This window comes from Glycine soja, chromosome 4 (assembly GCF_004193775.1).
Source record: "Glycine soja cultivar W05 chromosome 4, ASM419377v2, whole genome shotgun sequence".
NCBI classification, from domain to species: Eukaryota; Viridiplantae; Streptophyta; class Magnoliopsida; order Fabales; family Fabaceae; genus Glycine; species Glycine soja.
Genome location: NC_041005.1, coordinates 16,081,588 through 16,105,799, shown reverse-complemented (window position 1 = coordinate 16,105,799; position 24,212 = coordinate 16,081,588). Strand labels below are relative to the sequence as shown.

Below are 24,212 nucleotides of genomic sequence, written 5' to 3'. Positions count from 1 at the left end.
CTTGCAAATAGTAGATGGCATCAGAGACCAGTTGAGCCATGTGCATACTTTCCTATGTCATGATGGCATAAACCAGCTGACACTTCAGCAGGGGGAGATCGGAGTGGTGGTCGGTGGGAAGAAGGTTGCTAAGTAGCAACATCATCCATATATAGGTGCGCACGATCCACACTCGTCTCCTTGCAGTGGCTGGGTGAAATCTTGCCCCGGTATGCATAGTAGCTATGCGATAGTCTCCTCCTCTGGTTGTGCTTGCACAGTTGGTCGCCCTCCAATATCAGGGGGTGGCCCAGGAATTGGAAAAAAGAAAACCACTAGCCCCTCACCCAGGAGCGCAAGCCTCGATTAAGCATTAAAGGTGGAGGACCTTGAGTTCTCTGAAGGTGCAGATGTGGAGCCCTCTGAAAGCAAGGATGTGCAGCCCACTGAAGGCAAGGCCGTGTAGTCCTTTGAAGGCGAGGATGTGTAGCCCTCTGAAGGCGAGGGTGTGTAGCCTTCTGAAGGCGAGGACGTGTAGTCCTCTAAAGGCGAGGATGTGTAGCCCTCTAAAGGCGAAAACGTGTAGCCCTCTGAAGGCGAGGACGTGTAGTCCTCTAAAGGCGAGGACGTGTAGTCCTCTGAAGGCGAGGACGTGTAGCCCTCTGAAGGCGAGGGCGTGCAGCCCTCTGAAGGCAAGGATGTCCAACCCTCTGAAGGCGAGGACGTGCAGCCCTCTGGAGGCGAGGACGTGCATCCCTCTGGAGGCGAGGACGTGCAGCCCTTTAGAGGCGAGGACGTGCAGCCCACTAGAGGCGAAGATGTGCAGCCCTTTAAAGTCGAGGACGCATAGCCCTCTGAAGGCGAGGGCGTGCAGTCCTCTAAAGGCAATAGGTACTAGTACCCAAGGGTCCACCCTTATAAGAAAGCAAGAGATTGACTCATCGAGAGGGGCGGTCATCCCAAATTCAGAAGATTGGACGTTAGATTTAGGAAATCTATGTAGTTAACATGATTTTTGGGGATGCAGATGCATGCAACCATTGTCTTGAAATGCGGTAAATGCGAACTTCGTATGCCACAATGCAATGTAATGGAAAGTTGTACAATGTTCATGACTTTCTTTCCCTATTTTGTGATTTTGATTTTATTTGATTTTTTTGGAAAACACAGATTAACTATCCTTTTGAAAGAGGTGATAATTCATGCAACCTTATCCTATCTTTTGCAAATCTCTCTGGGAACTCTTTCAGAGTGTATGTTCTGTTTAATTTAAACACTTGACCATTTTGGAGTGACAACAATGGATTCGTTTGACGTTTAATCAATCCATTGAAATCCCAGGGTTTGTCCCCCTTTTTTTTTGCTTAAAAACATCGACGGGTGAGAACTTTTGATCTGTCCCTAGGTTCGCTTGAGGCTCATGCACAGGGCCCCTCTTTGCCCCAGTGTAAGGCTTTGAGGTACCAATCCTTGTCTTTCGTCATGACCTTGTAGCAGGGAACCTATTGGGTGAGAACTTCTAATCTGCCCCTAGGTTCGCTTGAGGTTTATGCATGGTGCCTTTCATTGCCCCAGTGTAAGGCTCTGAGGTATCCATCGTTTTTTTATTTTCACAACCTTGTAGCAAGGAAGAATGAAAGAGGCGGTTGATTCTCGCAAAAAGAATTTTTCAAGGACGAGAAATAGTTGAAGGATTTTTTCAGTTGATGGATTAAGTCAAATGACTCCTACTCTTGATAACTTACTTCTCTCTAAAAAAGAAAAGCTTTCTGGAATGATAAAATGAGGTCACATGAATGTCTATATTTTACTTGAAAACACAGTCAATCAAATGCTTTTTTCCTTTTCTTTTCTGCTTTACTCGTTATTTACGGCATCCTCACCAAATGTGTAGCACGAGTAATTTCTTATTGAACGGTTTTGGAAGTCCAAATTCAGGAGCGCAGATCGCTTGAGCAAACAAACCAATGGCTTGCACCTGGAAGCAAAGATGTAATTACGAGAGGATGAGGGACAAAGATGTCAAATTTATCCATTTTATTTAGCATTGTAACTTTGGTTTACAATAATGGCATAAACTTAAAAATCCTGATGAGTCATTAGAGACATCTAACAACAGCTTTCAAAATTGCCCCATGTGTGGTGTCGCTTGTAAACATTAGGATTCACAAGCGATTCTCCTCAAATTTCAGCCAACCCGCATCAATTAGACTTTCCCCTTTATGCTTCGAGGTCATATAGTGCTCAATGGAATGTCCCGGAACTCCTCCGTGATATGCACATGTTGCGTTCGAGTCGTATCCTCAGAAAAATGGAGGTTGAGGAACCCTGGCAGGGGTTATGGCTACCACTGCATTATCAAGTAGATATGGGAGCAAGTTAGCATATGACATCGGAATTTGGGGTGAATCCTATAGGCTTTTTGCTACAAAATTCCTTTTTGGTTGGTGTTTTGGCACCGGATGTGCGGCGGGTAGGCTTTGTGGTTGATTTAGGGATGGCCTTTGTGGATGACTAGGTGATGGGTAATGAGAAGGGCTGATATTGGCTGAGTAATGACATTGTTGGGCTGGTGGGAAGTTTGACCATGTAGGAATGGCAGCCACAACATGGGTTCCTTCCTCATTCTCATCCTCTTCATTTGTCCCAGTTTTCTCATTCATCAAAGCAGGATGATCAAATTTGCCTCTTTTCAGACCCGCTTCGATCCTTTCACCGGCGAAGACCAAATCCGCAAAGCTTGAAGATGCGTACCCCACCATTTTTTCATAGTAAAACATTGGTAATGTGTCTACTATTATTGTGATCATCTCTTTCTCCGTCATTGGAAGTGCCACTGGAGTTGCCAGGTCTCTCCACCTTTGGGCGTATTCTTTGAAAGATTCGTGCCCCTTTTTACACATGTTCTGTAGTTGCATCCTATCCGGAGCCATATCATAATTGTACTGATACTTCCTAACGAAGGAAACCATTAGGTCCTTCCAAGAATGGACTCGGGAAGGTTCCAAGTTAGTGTACTAGGTAACAGCTACCCCAGTAAGACTTTCTTGGAAGAAATGTATCAACAGTTCCTCATCTTTTGCGTATGCCCCCATCTTCTGACAATACATCTTTAGATGGTTCTAAGGGCAAGTAGTCTCCTTGTACTTGTCAAAGTCCAACACCTTAAACTTGGGAGAGGTGATGATATTGGGTACTAGGAACAACTCCTCTAGGTTAGCAAAGGCATAATCTTCGTCTCATTCAATGGCCCTGAGCCTTTCCTCTAGATGATCCAACTTTCCCATTTCTACCATAGCATGAGAGTTTTTACTCGCTGTGAAATGCAAGGGGTGTGGTTGTGGGTGATACTGAGGGGCCTCCAAAGTGTTTTGCAGGGGTATACCACCAACTGCTTGCCCTTTAGTGGCATATCCGAGGCAAGGCTCGAAGTCGGCTAGATTGTGGCGGGGCATTTCATGTGTCTCCCCCATGGGTTGAGAGACATATGCATGATCAGATTGAGGTTGTTGCCTTTCAATGAGTATGGGAGCGGAGTTATTGACATCCTTACTGGGAGTGGATGTCACATTGGGTGGTGTATAGTTGGGAGGCAAGCCATATGGTGGGAAGGCATGCTTGTTTTTCGCACTAAATGAGGGTCGCCCATACCTCCCAACTCTTTGCCTTCTAGACCTACCATATATGAGGTTGGATGATTTATTTGGTTGAGGCCATATGGGGGGGGGGGGGGTCAGGTCCACCTCAACAATGGTGCTGGTAGCGACTATTGCAGCCGCACTGACCTCCATTATCTCCTTTATGCTCATCTTGGCCTCTATCATTGTGGCCATTTTCTCTTTCAAGGCCTCCGTGTTAGCCTTCATTTGCTCTTGCACCTCCTCTACTTCACCCATTACTCTAGCTCTAGCACGGGTTCGGTAAGGGCATCGTAAAGCGTGTTCTTTTCTTTTGATAACAATGATTAAGTTTTGTTTTTTTTCAAGGAAAGAACACAATGAGCAATGCAACCAATGAAAAGCATGGATGTATGCGAATGATGCACAGTTGAAGTATTGCAAATTTTTACGCAGGACATGGGGTTGAATCAATTTAGATTTTTAACAAGGTCCATGACATCTTTGACAAGGTGAAACTGAAAGTAACAAGGACATCAACAGTCCTAAATTTGTTTGGCAGTAGACGAAACGGCGATGTAACTCGATCCATCTTTTGCCCCAATTTTTTGCAAGGTGGTTACTTCCATACTTCAACTTGACTTGGTGAACCTTTTCATAAAAGCATGAGCTTGGTTCAACCCCATAACCCAAGGAATAGCAATTTTGATCGCCAATACTTCGACAACATTTCATAGAGATGAAAGACTTGGGAATACGTATGCTATGCATGGAAAATATAATTATGAGATTGAGATGCCCGAAGAAACATCTTTTCTTAGTTAACCATGCATTAGGTACCATGTTCAATCATTTTGTTTTTAAGTGAAACAGGTTTATGATCCTAACATGGTTGGCTCATGGTACCGAACATATGCAACTAAGAATGCAACATGAATTTTCATGCTTCCTTTTTTTGTTTTTGTTTTGTAAAGGAAAATGCAAGGATCATGCATGAGTAAACATGAAAACAAATGGTATGCAAAAAACATGTTAGATGCAGATGCATGGTGATGAAATGACTTATGCAAAATGCAATGCATGAAATGATAAGTGACAAATGCAGGAACGATACGTCCATTACGATGCATGATATGAATGCATTTACGGAAACGAGAGCCTAGAAAATCATCTCTTCTTACTTGCGCATTCGGGGGCACAGTGCCCCATGTGTGTGGTTAAGAAGGTGATATGGACCTTCCGGCTTCCCGTGACAAAAGACGAGACTAACATACAACGCATGTGTGACGACATGATGCAGATGCGCAAAAGCGCAACAGGGGGATGTACACAACATGACAATATCCTCAAATAATCATACAACAAAGGCGTACATGACATTTAGGTTATATGCATGGCAGTGTTTAAAAGACACGCAGCATGTTCACTTCGTGCCCCTATTTTAGGGACCTAAACGGGAGGAACTAAAAGGCTTTTAGTGATGATTCCCAAGGTGGTCATATCTCTCTTGATGGTTTCTAGAGGTATCATCCCCTTCGAAAAAACATATTGCGACAGTAGGGACTACCAGCAACAATATGTTATCAAAGAGAAAAACTCTAGATGAGGGTTCACTATTATCAAGCAAGTCGGAGACCCAACATGACCACAGATTCACCTCCCCTCCTTATGTTCCCATGGACCTGGGTATAGGGCCCCTTTTCAACTCACCGTGTGTACAAATAGTGTTGGTGTTTGTGTGCATCAAATGAATAAATATCTATCCCATGCATACATTAAAACACGCTTGCAACATCGAAGAATTTTATACAAGAACATAAAGGAAAAGGGAAACCGATGAAAGGGAAAACACAACTTTTGCACAAAAGATTAATAGGCCTAACTCTCTAAAAACAGTCTCCAGTGGAATCGCCAACTGTCACAACTTGCCCTTCGGCGGGAGGGTGACACGAGGCTCACGGGTGCATCTTCCAAGGGAGAAAGGCGCACGGAGTCGCCACCAACGTTTATTCGAGGAAAACATCGGAAAAACCAGAACGTGTGGTCTACGAACTTTAATCGTGAAAGGTTTGAGAGTTGTTTTTACGCACATGAAAGATATTAGCACCCCACGCGTCCATCATAAGGGCCGTTAGCCTTTAATCAAGTGTGCAAATATGACTTCAAAATTATGTATTCTTCCCTTTTTTATGTTTTTCTTTAGCTTTTTATGATCCTTTTTTGTAATTTTTATCTTTTTGTGGTTGACAAGGGTGTTTCCCTCGCTCCTACATATCCTCAATTGCGATGAGTAAATCAAACCTACGTAGTTCTTTCAGAACTAAACGTTGGTTAAGTTATTTTTATCTTTTTCGCAAGATATATTTTAACAGTGAATAAACGAGATTGCAATACAAATGATCGGTTGAAATTCATTTTATCATTTATTAGGCGAAATAATGACTTAAATAAACAGTAAAAAACTCGCTAAAAGCGGAAGAAAAGAAAATCAAAAGTGAACGAGATGAAGATGAAAACAAACAAAACAAGAAATGATTTGAAAGTCTCAGATTCGAATATAATTATAGTGCTTTTTAGCATTTAAAATGAGAGGAATTTTTTATACTTTATTAAGACATGAAGCGTCATATAAAAAAGAATATATTTATTGGTGTAAAAAATAATATATTTCAAAATAACATATAATAAAAATAAAAATGTTAATAAAGAAGAATATATTAATCTAAAACGATTATATTAGTATGCACTTAATTAAAATATGGTCGTCTTACATGTAAATTTATTCCGATGTGACACCACACGTAGCTTGCCGACGTCTTCGATTAACGGTCACATAAGTAGTTAATGAATCTCGATTAACGGTAGAATAACAATGTCAGTGTTTTATTCTTGCAGTATTTATATACATTTTTTTAAAACCAAACCAACATAAAATTGCACATACATGAAAAAGAGTACAATTTTGGGAGACACTGTCATATATAGCATGCTAAAAATTCAACAATGTATTATAGAGCAAAAAAATAATATGATAATAAAAATTGTTTATACATTTTGAGGTGACAAATGAATTTGAATGTCCTGTCAAGAAGGTGGCAGAAAGAGGCATCATGCCCAAAGCAGTGTGATGACAAAAAATACAATGAGGGCCAATCCAAGACAGAGTCCCACTATTGCCATGAAAGCCTGCACATGGTCAAATTAAATAACTCAGAACAATGAGAATGATAAAAACAATAAAGAAAAAAAAAAAGGTATTCAATTCAAACTTACCTTCCCTTGTGTTTGAAACTTAAATTTATGAGTAAACCAGGACAATCCTCTGTCAACAAAAGGTGCCAGTGCCAATGCTCTGCATAAGAAGTAACTCCATTGTTGATGAAATTATAAATTACAAAAGGGCTTTGCCTAATTTACATGTGCAGACAGATGTAAACAACAAACATATGTTCATAACAATGACAATGTGCAATCTAGGATTCCACATATCCCTAAGATGCATAGAAATTTTAAAAGTTGTCATCATTTTTCAAACAAAGTTCGCAAGCCAAATGCCAATTGCCATCCTTACAGCTAAACCTTTATCACAAAGTTACAATCAAGAGATGGAATGATATAGGAACATTGTTTCTAACTACATATAAAAAAAATTTAGGCTTAGTTGGGGCACAAGACAAGAACACATCTACATGCATTACACAACTAAAAAGGTGAAAAGGTTGAGGTTGCTCACCCTCCAGCTCTTACAAGTTTAGTGACTTGACTACCAGCCCACACCATGGCCATCACTTTGAGAAATCTATACATCACTGTGAAGTTGTTAAATGTCATATCAACAATCCATAATGAACAATACATGGGAGAAATAACAGCAATATGTTTTTACCTTTTTACAGCTGCACCATAGCCCATCTTTGCAGGTGCTGGAGCAATGTAAAACCTGACAAACATAAAATGTGTTCTTAGTTGCAGTGACCTCGAAATAATTTAGAAGGATCCAGAGATTGTGAATAAGGTATCCTAAGAAATAGTACGCAAGAGGTAGATTAACTCCAAGTAGGAAGAAGTGAGGAACTCTAATACAAACTTAAAATTTCTTATACAAACTGGATCTCTAAGACAAAGAAAAGCAAAACCGCAAGCTAACTAAGGCACAAATGTTGACATACCACACAAAAAGGAACGTTGTGAGATAGTATGCAGTGTTCAAAAGTCCATAGGATAGGATTCCAGAAATTCCATATCTCCTCAGTTTCTTCAGGATCCTGCCATATTAAATAAATATGTGCTACAATTATTTCAATGCAAAGAATTTACCCACAATGGGAGCAAGATATATATGATTTACATCATATTTTGAACATGTAACACAAAAGACATGAGGGAGGAGGCAGACAGAGAGAGAGAGAGAGTGTGGGAACCTTGGTGAATGTTAACAATGAAATTCTACACTTGCAAGTACTAAAGAGCAAATCAACTATACTATTTTTTATCCATGAAGGCATAGTGACGAAGTCCTGTCAGTTTACTGTTTGGTTTCTTGATTTGAGAATATTACGGAAAAAAAAAAGGATATCAAATGGTTACTCCTTTCCTCCACTTCTATCACTTCCAGGTAAGAAGTAAGATAATGTAAAAGATAACTAGTTCCATGCTTTGAACTAATCTGGACAAATATTTAGTTTTTGGATAGTTGAGAGTCAATAACATTTCGTGAGCTTCCTCAATCATAAGAGGCAACAGGCAAATCAGAAAAAAAATGCATGCATGAAGATGCTATCATCATCAGATAAAACAACTTTTCCAGTCTCTAGCAATTAATTAAAAGATATTGCAGGGCAGCATGTACATACTCATTGCTTGACAGAGACTTTCCTTTCTTATTCTCTTCACTGTCAGATGAACCTGAAAACATCTTGTCATTGTCAATTATGAATGATACTTAAAAATTCAATGTAAGATCTAAACAACAGCAAGGGTCAAAATTCGCATTCATAAATCAATATAACGATCTACCTTACTACTTTTTCCTTACAAGCTTAGTTTAACTCTTCTATTTCTATGCACATTCAACAAGATTGCCAATGGAAAATTGATCCACATGAGATGGCATTTTGTTCAAATAAATCTAATCTTAGAATATTCAAACTTTTATCAAGAAAACAAATTAATGTTGAGACTTTGTCACTAAAACATTAGAGAAGAAATTGTTTTAAACTTAGTTTGTAGGAGAATTGGTTACTACATGATAAGAGAATAGGTATATATATCTAGGGGCATTTGTCGGTGGAAAAAAGTAAAGTGCCAGCAGAAATCAACAGCATAGCCACTGCTAAACGCATGTCGCAACTTCTACATATTGATTAAAAGTGAATGGCCAAAAATCTGACCCCCAATTATGTGAGCACCCTGTAATGTCCTCCATTTAAAACAGTAATTAGAAACTCGGAATAATTTAAACAGACAAATCCTAGTTACTGCATAATTTTGGAAATAGGAAAAAAAAATACCTTCATGGCTGTATGCATCTGATAGCTCTGGTGTCTGACCTTAGACCAATGACAGATAAGACAACAGTCCAATTAGTATACATATAAGCACACAAAGAGAAAGTAAAACATAGACAGTATTAATTGTAGATCTGGAAGAAAGTGTGAAGAAAAGGTGCAAAAAGACGATCCCATGAAATATCACATGTATTTGGTTGGAATAAAGTGTCAATCCACTGTATGCTAGAATTACTATACAAGGCTGGTAGACCTTACAAGAGGGTGACAAATGACAATGATACTATGATAGGGACCAGACAAAAAGGGCCCAGGCCCAAATTGAGGGAATGTGCAAGTTGGTTGCATAGGGGACAGACAGTGTGTGTGGCATGTCAAGTGATAAGGAGAGAAGGGGTATTATGAGAAAAAGAACAGTAGTAGTTTGTTGTCAAGCAGTTTGTGCTTGGCAGAGAATGCATAGTGCATTACTCTGAAACTCTAGGCTGGTCAGTGTTTACATCTGCCAGAATATTGGCTTTGTTATACTTTATTTTAGTCAATACAATTTACTTTATTTTCCAATATAAATCTCAGGATCCTAATGGATCGCCAAAGTTGATATTCTGTAACAAAAAAAGAGGTACTTACCTCCTTAAAGATTAAAAATGTATTTTCTTTTTGTTATTTGCATTGAGATATATTTTCATCTAATTATTATCCAAAACCATATAATATCAATTAAATTCCAAGTTCGAACTGCAATTTTTTGGGTAGTATAATAGTAATTGAAACACAAATAGTTGCAAAAAAAGATCACCGTTTGTTAAACATATATCAGTCATATTTCATTTTTCAATTTGTGCCTGGGTACACACACTTTGGGTATAAATCTAATATAGTTCAGAGTACAGAGCTGGCCCTCTTTGTGCTGTGTTTCTGCAACCTCAAACTGCCTAACTCAAAGCTTACTTACATGTTACAACTTCACAACCTATTGGTGTACCAGTCATAATTGGACCCCAAATTACACTTAACCCACATTTAATAGAGGTTTTAAATTATAACAATAGTTGCATTGCAATTGCCAAAATCACATACAATTGCAGAAAAATGTGTCTGAAGCAGCTGCAATTGCAATCGCAATATGGTTGCAGAGGCCTCCAAAACAAACCATGATTAATGGTTCACAACCACAATTGGAAACCTTGTCCAAAGCCATGGTGCAGACAGATAATTCACATTTCAAAGCCTAGCTTCTTTAATACATTTTTTGACAAGGCCATTAAAGATCAGGTAGCTTACACTTCACAACATGGGTTCCAATTGGTTGGCATTGGCAATAAAGATGATACATTTTTTTTATTTTGCTCAGCAATAAAGATGATACATGGAAACAAATTACACAATAAAATCAATTCAACACAAAGAAATAATAACAATAAGATAGAATGCTTACACTGTCATTGCTGAAACTTGAACAAAGCCTTCTTCCATGGAAGGTGAGGCACAAACGGCTATTGTTCTTCAGTTCAGGGAAGTGCCATGGCATGAAAAGGGTACCAGCCCTTTTCTCGGAGAAGCGAGGGAAGCCCTCTAACGCAAACTTGAGACATACCCAGACAGCAGAAAACGAAAAAGGTCATAAATTTGGATTCAAATGGCAAAAAAGGGTGTGAAATGTGACTGAAAATTCGAAGTGGCAGTACCTGGTGGGTGTGGGAATGAGAAAAGAGTGTGAAATTGAAGTGTGGTGCAAGTTTATCAGAAAGAAACATCGATGGATACGGCTTTGATGATAACACCAATAGTGGAAGAAGGAATTGGATTTAGAGAAGGGAAAGTATTCACTTCCTTGATTTTACATTTGTTTTATTTATAACTATATATAAAAAGATATGGTGTTTTGGTGTACACCTTTATGTTTATTTTATTCCTATATATATTATTATTTTATTATTATAATTATCTTTATAAACCATCCACTAATTTCTATTATCTTTTTTTAAGTTAAAAAAAACATAAAAAAAGCAGTTAGATACGGAATGTCTATTTTTCCCTAATATTATTTTAACTAGAATGTATGACACCTTTGATGACGAGTAAACATTATTTATAATTATATTTATAAGAAAATGTAAATTTATAAATATTTTTAAAATTTGTAATTAAATTAATTTTATTTATTTATTTTAACCATAAATGATAAAATATAACATTTTAATTCTTAATAATTATTGGTTATTATGAATATATGGTTGATTATATATGTAGCATATTAATAAAATTATGATTTTTTTCTGCAATTATAATATTTTAAAAATGACAATGCTAATGAAATTAACATTCATTTTAAAGATTAAAAATTAATTTAAAGAAAACATATAGAGAGGGGGAGGGGGGAATATACACTCTATTTACAACGTCATCCAATCATAATTTTCATTATGTATTATAAATTCATTCACTTTTATGATAATTACTTTAAAAAACATATTAATAGTGAATTGTAATTGGACAATAGGGCAAAAGTGTTTTACACTACCAATGTATGACTATTAAACTCTCTCTCCCACACACACATAGTTGATTATTAAAAGGATTATTATTGATTTCTATAATGACCTTGGACATCATTACATGGAACACAATATGTAACACCTTATACATCGACATACATAAAGTGAAAGGAAACATGAAATAATGGGAGTAATTTAAAAAGATTTATTTCACAACTCCAAATAAAACTTTTCAACAGAGTAAAAAGTTCACATTCATAATTTAACCAAGTTAAAACTTATAGGTAAGAATATAAAAACGAGTTTCCAACTCCAAACAAAGACCATGTCGGTATTACAACTGAAATTCCAACAAACAAAGAAGTAAATCATGTTCAACTACATATCTCAAAATAACATATGATAAAAACAACATAAAATCCTAAGTTCCGATGTCACATTCTATCATAACATAGTGTTCCATCATCCTCTAGCATAAGGTTCTCCATAGTCATCCACCTAATCATCTGCTCCCACGAACATAAGATTCGAGATCATCATAGGATCCAAACACAAACAACACACATAGAATAAGTTATCACATTCCTAAACAGGTAGAGACAAACAAAAGCATGTGTATATCATATAAGTATAACAAGTTCAACTTAGCACAATTTGCATCATTTTACCACTCATTGTGTAACATCACTTGCCCCAAGGATTTAATCACAAAATCACATTCCAAACTTTCACATTAATCACATTTTCAGAACAACACATATAAAGTACAACACAACATCTCACACTCACACAACTCATTACCCACCATCATGTAACAAGTCACAATGATCATTACACAAGTGTTATGCAACAAATACACTAAGATTCAATCGTATATGCAATGTGGTACCATGTCAGTGAAAAACGTCATCGGGCACCTAGGAGTACATGACAAGACAAACCATATACTGGTAGGTCAGGTCACTCTTACTAGGTAAAATCATAGGGAAACTAGTCAGAGTCACGTTGTTTTACGAGAATGCTCCAACCATGTGGGATCGGTACATGCTTAAAGGAGCACTCAAACTGAGTGTATTTACCGCCAAGGCCTAGACCCTTAAGAGTCCTTCAGGGCCTCTTCCTCCTGATTCAGGTCCAACCCAAAAAATATTTTAACACACAGACTCTATCTATGAACTATACAAAACACATAACTCCTCAATTATTCTCAAAGTGATTCAATTCGCCGTGCCTCAAAGTGATTCAACTTGTCGAGTTCCCACAATAGATCTCATCACAATACTCGTCGCGCATTAACTCGTTTCCCTTAAAGGGTCTTATAGTTGTGTGATGGTATGGTTCATAGCTCACAATTCAATGCACACAACATCTCAATACACACGTCTTCTCACAATTTAACACATACTTAACTTGTCACTTACACATAATTCATCAAACTTTCATAATCCCAAGACATCATGTTATCATGCCTTATGCATCATATACATATCACACAATAATAATATTAATATATTATATTCATATGACTAATCATCTCATTAAAACAAGCAATAAAAATTATATATATGCCACTGGAGTTTGATCTATGCAATACACACAACTACTGCGCCTCAAAGTGATTCAACTCGTCGAGTTCCCACAGTGGATCCCATCACAATATTCGTCATGCATTAACTTGTTTCCCTTAAAGGATCTTACAGTAGTGTGATTGTACAGTTCATAACTCATAACTCAATGCGTACAAAATCTCAATACACATGTATCTTACAATTCAACACATACTCAATTTATCACATACACCCAATCTCAATCACAATGTTACAATTCCAACACAACATGTTATCACACCTCATAAATCATATAAACATCACACAATATTAATATTTACATGGTATCAAACATGTATATATTAAATAGAACTATACTATTTTCAATTTAAAAGAGTTAATAAATAATTAAACTAAAAATACATTGTATTTATCGTTGAATCTTAATATATTAGTTTCCTTCAATTTAATTTTATTATTTGAACTATTAATTACTAATTTATTTTAACAATTAATTACCAAAATATGACAGAATATTTCTAACAATCTAATTCTCATGCTAATCTTGTAAATCTTGTTCAAAACACAAAAGAATTATACATAAATGTCTCTCACAACATGGAGAGTAAAACTCCTCAAACAATTTTATATAATCATATCAAAATCAAAGTAATCAAAATCAAAGTAATCAAAATCATAGGTTCAAAAACACACAAAAAAACACCAAGAGCACTCAATTTATCAATCAATTCGCATTAGGGCATCAATTAGCCCGTCAAACATAACAATCTCATGATTATAATCATAAAGGCATAATTACAATACGGTAAACATTCCAAAATAAATCCCAATTTGATCCTCTAAGGATCCCTACACATGTTCATTCTAACTCCAATTCTAATAAACTCGTCCTTTACCTCTAAGCATGCTGACATGAGTAGTCTGGCAATGATAATGGTATCTCTAGTGATTTCCTAAGATTCCTCAAGTTTTTTCTTTGGTTTCTCTACTAGGGTTTCCAAGTGTTAAAGAGAAGGAGAATGGACTCGAGCCTTAATTGTACTATCTCCTTGTGAGGGGAATTTCTCTCTCTACACACATGATTTTGCAAATCCCAACGGTGGTGGGAATGTACGAAAATGAGTTTCGAAGGTGGTGTCCAAATTTCAGGACGATCCAACGATTAATGAGTCAGGGATTGTAGTTTTGTTGGGACAGATTTCGGTGTATGCAGAAAAAAGATAAGGTTTTGGGAGAGGAAGAACGGAGAATAAATTTAGGAGGAAGAAAAAACATAGAGACGTATCGTAATGTAAAAATTGATCTAATATGTCTTTATTTATAACTAGGGTACTATAAGCCTATTATTTACTCTATTTTCTTTATTTTATTATTTTATAAAAAACTATATTTTACTCTTTCATTAAATAAACAACCAATTAAAACATCATTTTATTTTCTAAAATATCATTTTACTCTATTTATTTTCTAGTATTATGAAACTTTTATTTTAATTAACAAAAATCATTTTCTCTCATTTATTTAATCTCTAAAAACTCTATTAATTTTTAAATATTTTTTTATATTTTATTTTACGAAAAATAAGGTATTAGCCAATGACTTTAATGCGAAAAGATTCAATTTTACTTCTTATAAAACTCTTGAAATTAATCTAATTAACAAAAATACGTATAAATTTTTTGTGAATATAAGCATGTCAAATAAATCTCACCCATAAAAGATCATCAAGACATAAAACAAGTATGTGTGTGTCACAAGACACTACATCATCAAAATATCATAAACAAATCTCCAAACAAATCTCAAGGGTTGTCCATTAAGGGAATAAATACAACATAGATCCAAAATCATATCTAAATCTTAAGTTGGTTCCCACTAAGACAAAACATAAATAAATGACTGAGGGTCGGATCTTACCCCTAAGTCCACCACCACGTCTACCTCAACCCTGAGTGACATGTTCCTCAGAAACTACATCATAATTTGTTCTCGTGTCAAATGACACAATCATCATAGTTCAACAAAAAATGCAAAGGTAAGCTCATTTTAAATGAATACATCATATAATTGAAAATAGCATAAGATCAAAATTTCACAAGATATATCGAATATTCTTCACATTTCCAATAACACCATAATTATACAACTCATCAACTAATGCATCATTCTCAAGTCACAAATATCAATGCACATGTCTAACTATCATGTTATGTCATGCTGATTTTTTACTCCAAGAATATTTCACCTTTGAGTGATTAACCCAATTTCATCTCTTAACACTGTTATACTCTATGGTTTTACCATTCGCGGAGACTCAAATTAATCTTACGAAGGAGTATGGTTTTTGTGACACCCTCTACCTCGACATACATATAATTAAATAAAACATATAAAAATAATGGTAAACAAAATCACGTGGGTACAAGGTTCACATTCACTTCACTATTATCAAATAAAACTTATTAAAAGCATATCCGGCTTAGAACAAGGCCGTCAAAGTTTGTAGGAGAAATTTTGTTAAATTAGTGAGGTAAAATAAAATAAAATAATATCATGCAATTAAAATAAAAATTCATCCCCAATGTCACATCCTATCAGAGCATTGTGTCCCAACATCCTTTAGCACGAGGTTCTTTAAATTCATTCACCTAGTCATATGCTCCCATGAACACAAGGTTCGAGATCATCACAAGATTAAAACACAAATAGCACAGAGGGAGTGAGTTATCACATTTCTAAAAAAATACAAATAAACAAAGACGAAATCAAAATAAATTATGGAAGTATTTATAACATAGCTCAACCTAATACAATTCACATCACTTCACCACTTTATCATTTAAAATTCATTTTTCAATCACCAATCACATGAATCACACACTCGGGTCAAGATATAATAACACTCATCAATTTCATAATAAACAATTAGCATGCGTTATGCAACAATTATATCAAGACTTAAGCTTATATGCAATGTGGTACCATGTCAGTGAAAAACCACACTAGGGCGCTTAGGGGTACATAACAAGACACACCACACAATGGATATGTTAGGTCACTCTCACTAAGTAAAATCATAAGGTGACCAATCAGGGTCCCTCTGTTTTGTGAGAATGCTTCAACCATATGGGATAAACATAGGCTTAAATGAGCACTCAAACCAAGTGTCTTTACCCCTAAGGCCTAGACTCCGAACAATCCGTTAGGGCCTCACCTTCCTGATTCAAGTCCAACCCCTAAAACAATTTTTGCATGCAGATATTGCTCATAAATTATACAATACCCGCGATCTCACTCTTGTGTTTCAAACACGTTTAACACATTGCGTTGTCATTTAGCACTTTAGATTCCTAACTAGGAATCCTACACTTTCCCTTTAACACTGCACATAAACATTTTTCTCAAGGTAAACACCAGTCTGGTTATTGTATAATTCATAGCTCATAACACAAGTATTGTCATATCAAGAGTTAACCACACACTTATTCACAACCAAATCTCATGTCCACAATTTAACACCTCATAATGTCATAATTCACCATCACATGTTTACGTGTATCTCAAATTATCACATGTTCAACTTTGTACTTATATTCAATCTTAATAACAATATTATGATCTCAATGCAACATGTTACCTCACAATTCATCACATATTCAATTTATCACTTACACATAATTTCAATCACAATTTCATGATCCCAATATAACAATCTCGTAATTATAATCATACATGAAGAATTACAATACAATAAACATCCAAAAATAAACCCCAATTTAATTCCCTAAGGATCCCAACATATGTTCATTCTAACCTCAATTGCGATATACTCATGTTTGTAGTCCGGGAAGTGATAGAAGTGTCTCTAGAAATTCCCTAAGATTCCTCAAGTTTCCCTAAGATTCCTCAAGTTTTTCATCTTTTTACTCTGTTAGGGTTTACAAGCGTTAGAGAGAAGGAGAAAAGATTGTAGCCTCCATTCAACGTGCGAGAATCATTTCTCCCTGTAAAAACATTATTTTGTAAATCACAACGGTGAGAATGTGAGCAAATGGGCTCCAAAGGTGGTGTCCAAATTTCACAATGATCCAACGGTTGACAAGTCCGAGATCATAGTTTTACTAAGATAGGTTTGTGTGTATGTAGGAAAAGAGAAAACTCAATGCGAGGTATATTTCTTCCACCAAAGGCATTATCTAAAAAATCCCCATGGTGTATATGTGCAAGAATAAGTATTGAACCACTTGTTCAAATTTTAAGATGATCCAACGGTTAACATGTCCGGGATTGTTATTTTACTGAAACAAGTTTGAGTGTATGTGGAAAAAGAGAGGGTTTGGGGAAAGTAAGAAGGAAAAACAAATTTGAGAGGAAGAGAAAGCGTAGAGACGTATCGTCAATTTGAAAAATGACCTAATATGTCTCTATTTATAGCTAGTGTACTCTCAGCATATTATTTACTCTATTTTTTTAATTTTATTATTTTATAAAAAAGAACTCTATTTTATTTCTTATCAAATGAATAAATAAAATATTCTTTTTATTTTCCTTTAAACCATTATTTTAAATCATGCGATGTATATTACCATCATTTAAATCAATATCATACATCATCACATATTCATTCATCAATCTCAATACCATAAGAGGTTATAATATCATAGATTCACCATTCATATGTTCATCACGCTCATGAACTCACCTATAGTTCAATAAGCATAACTAGGCATTCCAGCACCTTGAATTCTTGCAAACAGCTCACCAAAACTCATATGGATGTATCTCATGGTCTCACATAAAGTCAACGTTAATTATAAAACAACATCATCTCAAATATATCTCATATCGTCTTCAAGATATCAACTAACACAACCCAAGGCATTCATCAATCAACATAGTTATCCCATCATCAATATAATATTCTCAACAAGAACATGATAAATAAAGATATACTAACTCAATCAAGTTGGTTATTGTCTCATTTGAAAACTATGAGAATTATCTCAAACTTTTATGTTTTCTATAAAGCCTAGTTTAGAATCACACTATGCCTAAAATTACAATCTATATGAAACTTTTATTTATTACCAACAACTTGACCATTGTTTACTAACTTAATCATTTCTAAAGCTATACATAACATTTGTAAGTGAAACCAAAATCATTAGCTAGTTAACATCAAGGGCTACAACTTTTATGAATACTACTTTTTCAAAATCAAACTCTATAACCAAGTTTTGGCCATTGTAATTGATTACAACTCATTATAATCAATTACAATAGAACTCAGGTAAACAAAACAGTCCTTGGGTTTGAATTAATCGATTACAATCAGCCTAGAATCCAAAATCAACCTCTGGAGCTTATTTTAATTGATTACCACATGATGTATTCCGTTATAATAATTCAAAATTGCAGAAAGTTAGGATGTTTAAGCCATGACATCATCTTTCATCAAACCAAAAACATTCCTTTCAATCCAAAATATTCAACAACGAATTTAAATTTCAACAAAAAATTTCTAACATTTCAAAACATCCAAAAACAGGAAAGAGACATTAAAGAATATTTCATTGTTTTCAATTATTTATAATATAATTTGATATCGATCTTAATATGAGAGTAATTATTTAAAACTCATTAATTACAAATTTGATCATTAGTTGCCTATAATGAAAAGTGATTAATTATATTTTCTCTTCCATAATTTTGATCAGAACTTTGTCTATACTTTTGATCTACACATTAAAGTGATAACTGATTTACGCTCCTCTATCAACTCATAATTTTTTTTTTTGGAATAAGGAATATATATTGCCAAAAAAAAAGAACATTACAAAACAAGCCGATCCAAGATCCAGGTCCAAACTGACAAGTCAAAGCAAGCAAGACTAAATATTCATACTACAGTACATCATGAGTTTTCTATTGGTTTCTACTCTTCTAAGAATCACATTTTTTATGGTGTCATATTGAAGCTCCTCTTTCCTACCATCTTGAAATATGATCCGATTTCTCACACACCAAATCATATACGTCGTTTCAGCCACTGCCATCTTCAACAAACTTCTTTTACAGCCTTTACCTTTCGTGTTTTGCACAATCCACTTCAGCTCCTCATCCCACATAGCAGGAGTATGGTTAAAACCAATCCAATTCAATATTTTCTCCCAAACTGGTTTAATATCACTGCAGTTAAACAACAAGTGTTGACAAGTTTCCGGCATTTTGCAGAAAACACATAGCCCATCAGTTGCCATACCAAATCTATTCATTCTATCTTTAGTTAACAGGCACTTATTACAAGCCATCCACAAGGTGAAGATTGCACGAGGTCTAGCATGGTTCCCGATCAAAAGTTTTCTCCACTCTACCTGCGGTTTAACACCTCTAATCACTTGATACATTTTCCTCATACTATACTTTCCAGCATCATGCATTTTCCCCCAAGCTGCAGACTGAGTTAGAAGGTTTTTATGCTTAAAAATAGCTTTCATAGTCTAAGAGCAGCTCCGTCCCGGTTGGAAGTTACTGGCTTCTATATTTTTCATATAGTAAATGTGAATCCAATGAATCCACAACTTGTCTTTTTTCTCCCAAATATTCCACAGAAGTTTACCAATTGAAGCTTTATTCCAGTCCTCAAGGCCTATCAAATTTAGTCCACCAGCATATTTAGGATCACACATGTGATCCCAAGAAATAGGAGCTTTTCTACTATTGCTACTCTTACCTGTCCAGAGAAAACTCCTACAGATCCCCTCAATATGTTTAACCACTTTCTTAGGTAAAGGAAAAATTTGAAGCCAATAGTTAGCTATGGAAAACAACACACTGTTAATTAACTGCACTCTGCCAGCATATGACAGCAGCTTAGAACTCCAGTGTTGAACTCTTCTTAGCATCTTATCTATAAGGGGTTGACAGTTACTAATAGTAAGCTTTTTACTGTCAAGAGGAACACCAAGGTACTTAAAAGGCATTGTACCAACAACGAACCCAGATTCTTGCTGCATTTGTTTCTGAATTTCTGCATCCACCCCTCCAAAGTAGACTTTACTCTTAGAATGACTAATCTGAAGACCTGCAGTAGCAGAAAACTCCTTCATTTTACTCATCAGTAAATTCATTGATCCAAGATCTCCTCTTAAAAATATAAGAATATCATCTGCAAAACACAAATTAATGATTTTCAGCTTCTCACACTTGGGGTGGTAATTGAAGTTATAGTTTGATCCAAGACCATGAAGCACCCTATGAAGGTATTCCATAACAAGAACAAAGAGAAGAGGGGAGATTGGATCTCCTTGCCTCAACCCTCTTTGGGCTTTTAAAATACCCGATGGAGTACCATTTAGGGAGAATCTATAGGAAACTGAAGTAACACAAGCCATCACCCAACCTATAAATTTCTGAGGGAACCCCATCTCCACCATAATATGCTGCAAAGCTTGCCAATCCACCGTGTCGTATGCCTTCTGAATATCCATTTGCACCAAGCATCTAGGAGACACATTTTTCCTACCATACCCTATCACCAGCTCCTGAGCAAGTAATATGTTATCCTGGATATTCCTACCAGGGATAAAAGCTGATTGAGTGTCTTCCACCACACTATTTATCACATCACTCAGTCTGCTAGTCAAAATCTTCGATATCACCTTATAAATTGTGCTACAACATGATATTGGTCTCATGTCTTTGATGGTTTTTGCCTCCGGGGACTTAGGGATAAGTGAGACAATAGAGCAGTTGACAGCTTTGTACAACTTACTAGAATTAAAAAATTCCAGGATAGCATTCTGCACGTCATTTTTTACAATAGGCCAGGTGGCTTTGAAAAAATGAGAAGTAAAACCATCTATACCAGGAGCTTTGGTTTCACCAATATTCACTAGAGCATTCCAAATCTCTTTTGTATCAATAGGCCTAATGAGGTGTTGAGCAAGATCCCTAGATAAGGATTTTCCATCTCTCAATATAGGGACATCAATACCTTTCAAACCATTAACTTTGCCTATCAGATTTTTGTAAAAAGTCATAATTTCTTCTTCTATCCTCTCTTGAGTGCAAAGCACCGTCCCATCTAAAGCTGTCAAAGTATAGATGCCTTTATTCTTGTTTTTTTCCTTCACAGTTGCATGGAAATAGGCATTGTTACTGTCACCAAGTTTAAGCCAATTGACTTTAGATTTTTGCATCAAAATGTCTTCTTCCATTTGGATCAGCTGAATGAATTTCTCATTCTTGTACCTCACATCCTCCAACATCACATTATCAAATGGATTCTGTTGTAGTAACATCTGGCCCTGATGTAACTCCTGTCTAGCTTTCTGGATTTGGTTTTGCATATCAGTGAATTTTCTGGACAGGGGTCTTAAAACATTTTGAAGCCTTTTGAGTTTGCACCAAAGTTTTTCCATAGCAGTCCCTCTAGTTTCCATCTGCGAACTGCTAGCAACCAGCTGCATAAAAGATGGATCCTTAGTGATACAGTTGATGAATCTAAATAAGTATCCTTTCCTAGGCTTTTGAATCTGCAGGCCAATTTTGATAGGGGAGTGGTCTAATATATTAGGAGCAAGAACTTCATAATAGGCATCTTGGTACTTCTGAAACCATTCAACATTACCTATAACTCTGTCAATCCTAGAGTAAATCACATCAGCAATATGCTTATTCGACCAAGTGTAATGGTTCCCTTTCATATCAGCTTCAAACAAACCCATATTAGACATCATGTTCTTAAGATCCCTAAATTCAGCCTCAACCACATGATTACCACCAATTCTGTCCTGATAAGCCAGAACATTATTAAAATCACCAATCACAATCCAAGGCCCATTCAGGTTTATCCCTATGTCTTCAATTTTATTCCACAACTTCTTTCTTCTATCCAATTGATTAAAAGCATAAATCACCAAAGCCACATACATAAGGGATTGATCCAAGGAGTAGACTTCCACATGAATGAATTGTTCACCAGTTTGAATAAGTTTCAGGTTCACTTCCCTGTGGTCCCATAACAACCAGATTCTCCCATTCTCATGTTTGTCATAGTTGTCCATATAATTCCATCTGCCACCTATTTTATTCCTTATTCTATTAGCATTCTTCATTTTAACTCTAGTCTCTAGTAAAGCCACTATAGGAACATGAAATGTATGGAGGAAGGAGCTAACCTCTTTATTCCTAGCTACCTTGTTAATGCCCCTAACATTCCAACTCACCATCATTAATCAAATGGTGTGTTCCCCTTAGGACAATCTCCAATCCTAAGGGGTGTGAAAGTGTTTGTGTTCTGGTAAGGCACAAATGAACTTTTAGGAGTATGAATCATTTCTCTTTTACCTTTTTCCATTCTTCTTGATGTAATAACAGTCCACTCTGCAGGATTCAGTTCTTGATTTGGCTCTTCTTGGTCCTTTTGTGGTTCTTCTTGCTCCTTTTGTGGTTCTTCTTGCTTTTCTTCAATCTTCTTGGCAGCCTTAGTTTCAGTTGGCTTATTTCTATTCAGTGTCTCCTCAGTTTGCTTGGTAGGTTTCCACACCTGTACTAGTTTTTTCCCAGGAACTTTCTTAGTGGCACAATCATGTCCAATCTTCAAGCATGACTGACAGTAGCTTGGTCTCCATTCATATTCAATTTTTTGCTCCATGAGTTTTCCTTTGTGATCCTTGATGTCAACAGTTTCTATAGGATTTTGAGTAATATCCACTTCAACCAGGACCCTAGCATAAGAGATTCGTAATTTCTTCGCAGTACATTCATCTGTTGTTATAGGTTTACCAATCACACTAGCTATTTTCAAAATACTCCTTTCCCCCCATAGGTGCAGTGGCAACTGAGGTAACGTTATCCAAATTGGAAGAACACGCAATAGATCTTCCTTCATCTCAAATTCAGTGGTCCATTTGCAAAGAAATACCGGTTTACTGTAAATGAAATAGGGACCTTGTTCCATAACCAGCTCCATGTCTTCCCTGTTCTTACATTTCACAATGAAGTAACCTTCATCGTTGTAAAATAGTTCTGGGAGTGAAATGAAATTCCAGGTCTTCTCCATGAACTTCTTAACCGCATTCATAGACAGAGACTGTCCTAGTGCAAAGAGAATGATCGAATTCTCCCAGAATTCCAATTCCTCAGAAACATCAGATTCATCTATCGTAATTTCAGCTTTACCTTTCACGAACGTTGGAGCTATGAAATCCACCGCCATTCCACGATTCAAGCTTCTATTTCCCTGAATTACCTCCACCCAAGGTTTAGGTTTTGGTTCATCTTCTCTCACCGTAGGCTTCAGTTCTTCACCACTCTTCATCATCGGAATCTCCAATTCATCCACATTGATGCAATTTTCCTCCGGCAATGTCGAAACTCCTTCAATTTCCCCAACAAGTTCCTCTATTTCAACAATGGCTTGTGTTATGATCTTCCTTTCCACCCCTTTCCGGCGTGTTTCCGCCTGAATTCTCGGCCGGCCAACACCCCTTTTGCCCATGGTACCAAACCCTAGCAGAGCATCATTAAGGACGCACTATGTTTACAAATTATATTTACAACTCTTGTATTAAGTTGTTAACAAATCTATCAACTCATAATTTATAACATGTTTTATATGTTCTATTTTTTTTTAGTTATAACATGTTTTATATGTTCTATTTTTTTGAGTCTTAATTTATACGTTCCCCTAATTATATAATAAGCATATTATTAAAAATTAATCACAATAGAACTAATTATTCTATAGAATTAGCTGGCTAATCAAGTTAATTTATTAAAAATTGACTACATTTATCTTTATAATATATTCCTTTACACTAATGTATAGATTCAATTTTTGTTATAAATTTAATTAAATCATCATTGAATTAGTCTAATTATTTAGTTTAACAATTATTGTTTTTAATTGGTACCAATTAATTATAAAATATACTTTAAATTAATTAATTATTATTTAAAATTACAATTATAAAAAAATTGACTGCAATCAATATAGTTATTATATTTCTATTCTGATGTTAAGAAGGTAATCTGTGA

The 24,212-nt window shown here is 35.8% G+C and overlaps 2 protein-coding genes across 2 annotated transcripts; both read right to left on the bottom strand.

Moving 5' to 3' along the window:
• Positions 1 to 6,541: 6,541 nt before the first annotated feature.
• Positions 6,542 to 10,948, bottom strand: LOC114409433. The gene is made up of 9 exons (XM_028372895.1): positions 10,792 to 10,948; positions 10,542 to 10,688; positions 9,107 to 9,140; positions 8,450 to 8,501; positions 7,766 to 7,861; positions 7,483 to 7,536; positions 7,330 to 7,395; positions 6,870 to 6,948; positions 6,542 to 6,782 (listed from the first exon to the last, which is right to left on the bottom strand). Exons 1-9 carry the CDS (start codon positions 10,858 to 10,860, stop codon positions 6,705 to 6,707), a joined length of 675 nt encoding a protein of 224 aa, XP_028228696.1. The 5' UTR covers positions 10,861 to 10,948; the 3' UTR covers positions 6,542 to 6,704.
• An 11,456-nt stretch (positions 10,949 to 22,404) lies between these two features.
• LOC114410609 lies at positions 22,405 to 23,673 on the bottom strand. Its single transcript, XM_028374570.1, has one exon. The coding sequence runs from the start codon at positions 23,671 to 23,673 to the stop codon at positions 22,405 to 22,407; it is 1,269 nt and encodes a 422-aa protein (XP_028230371.1).
• Between the last annotated feature and the right edge of the window lie 539 nt (positions 23,674 to 24,212).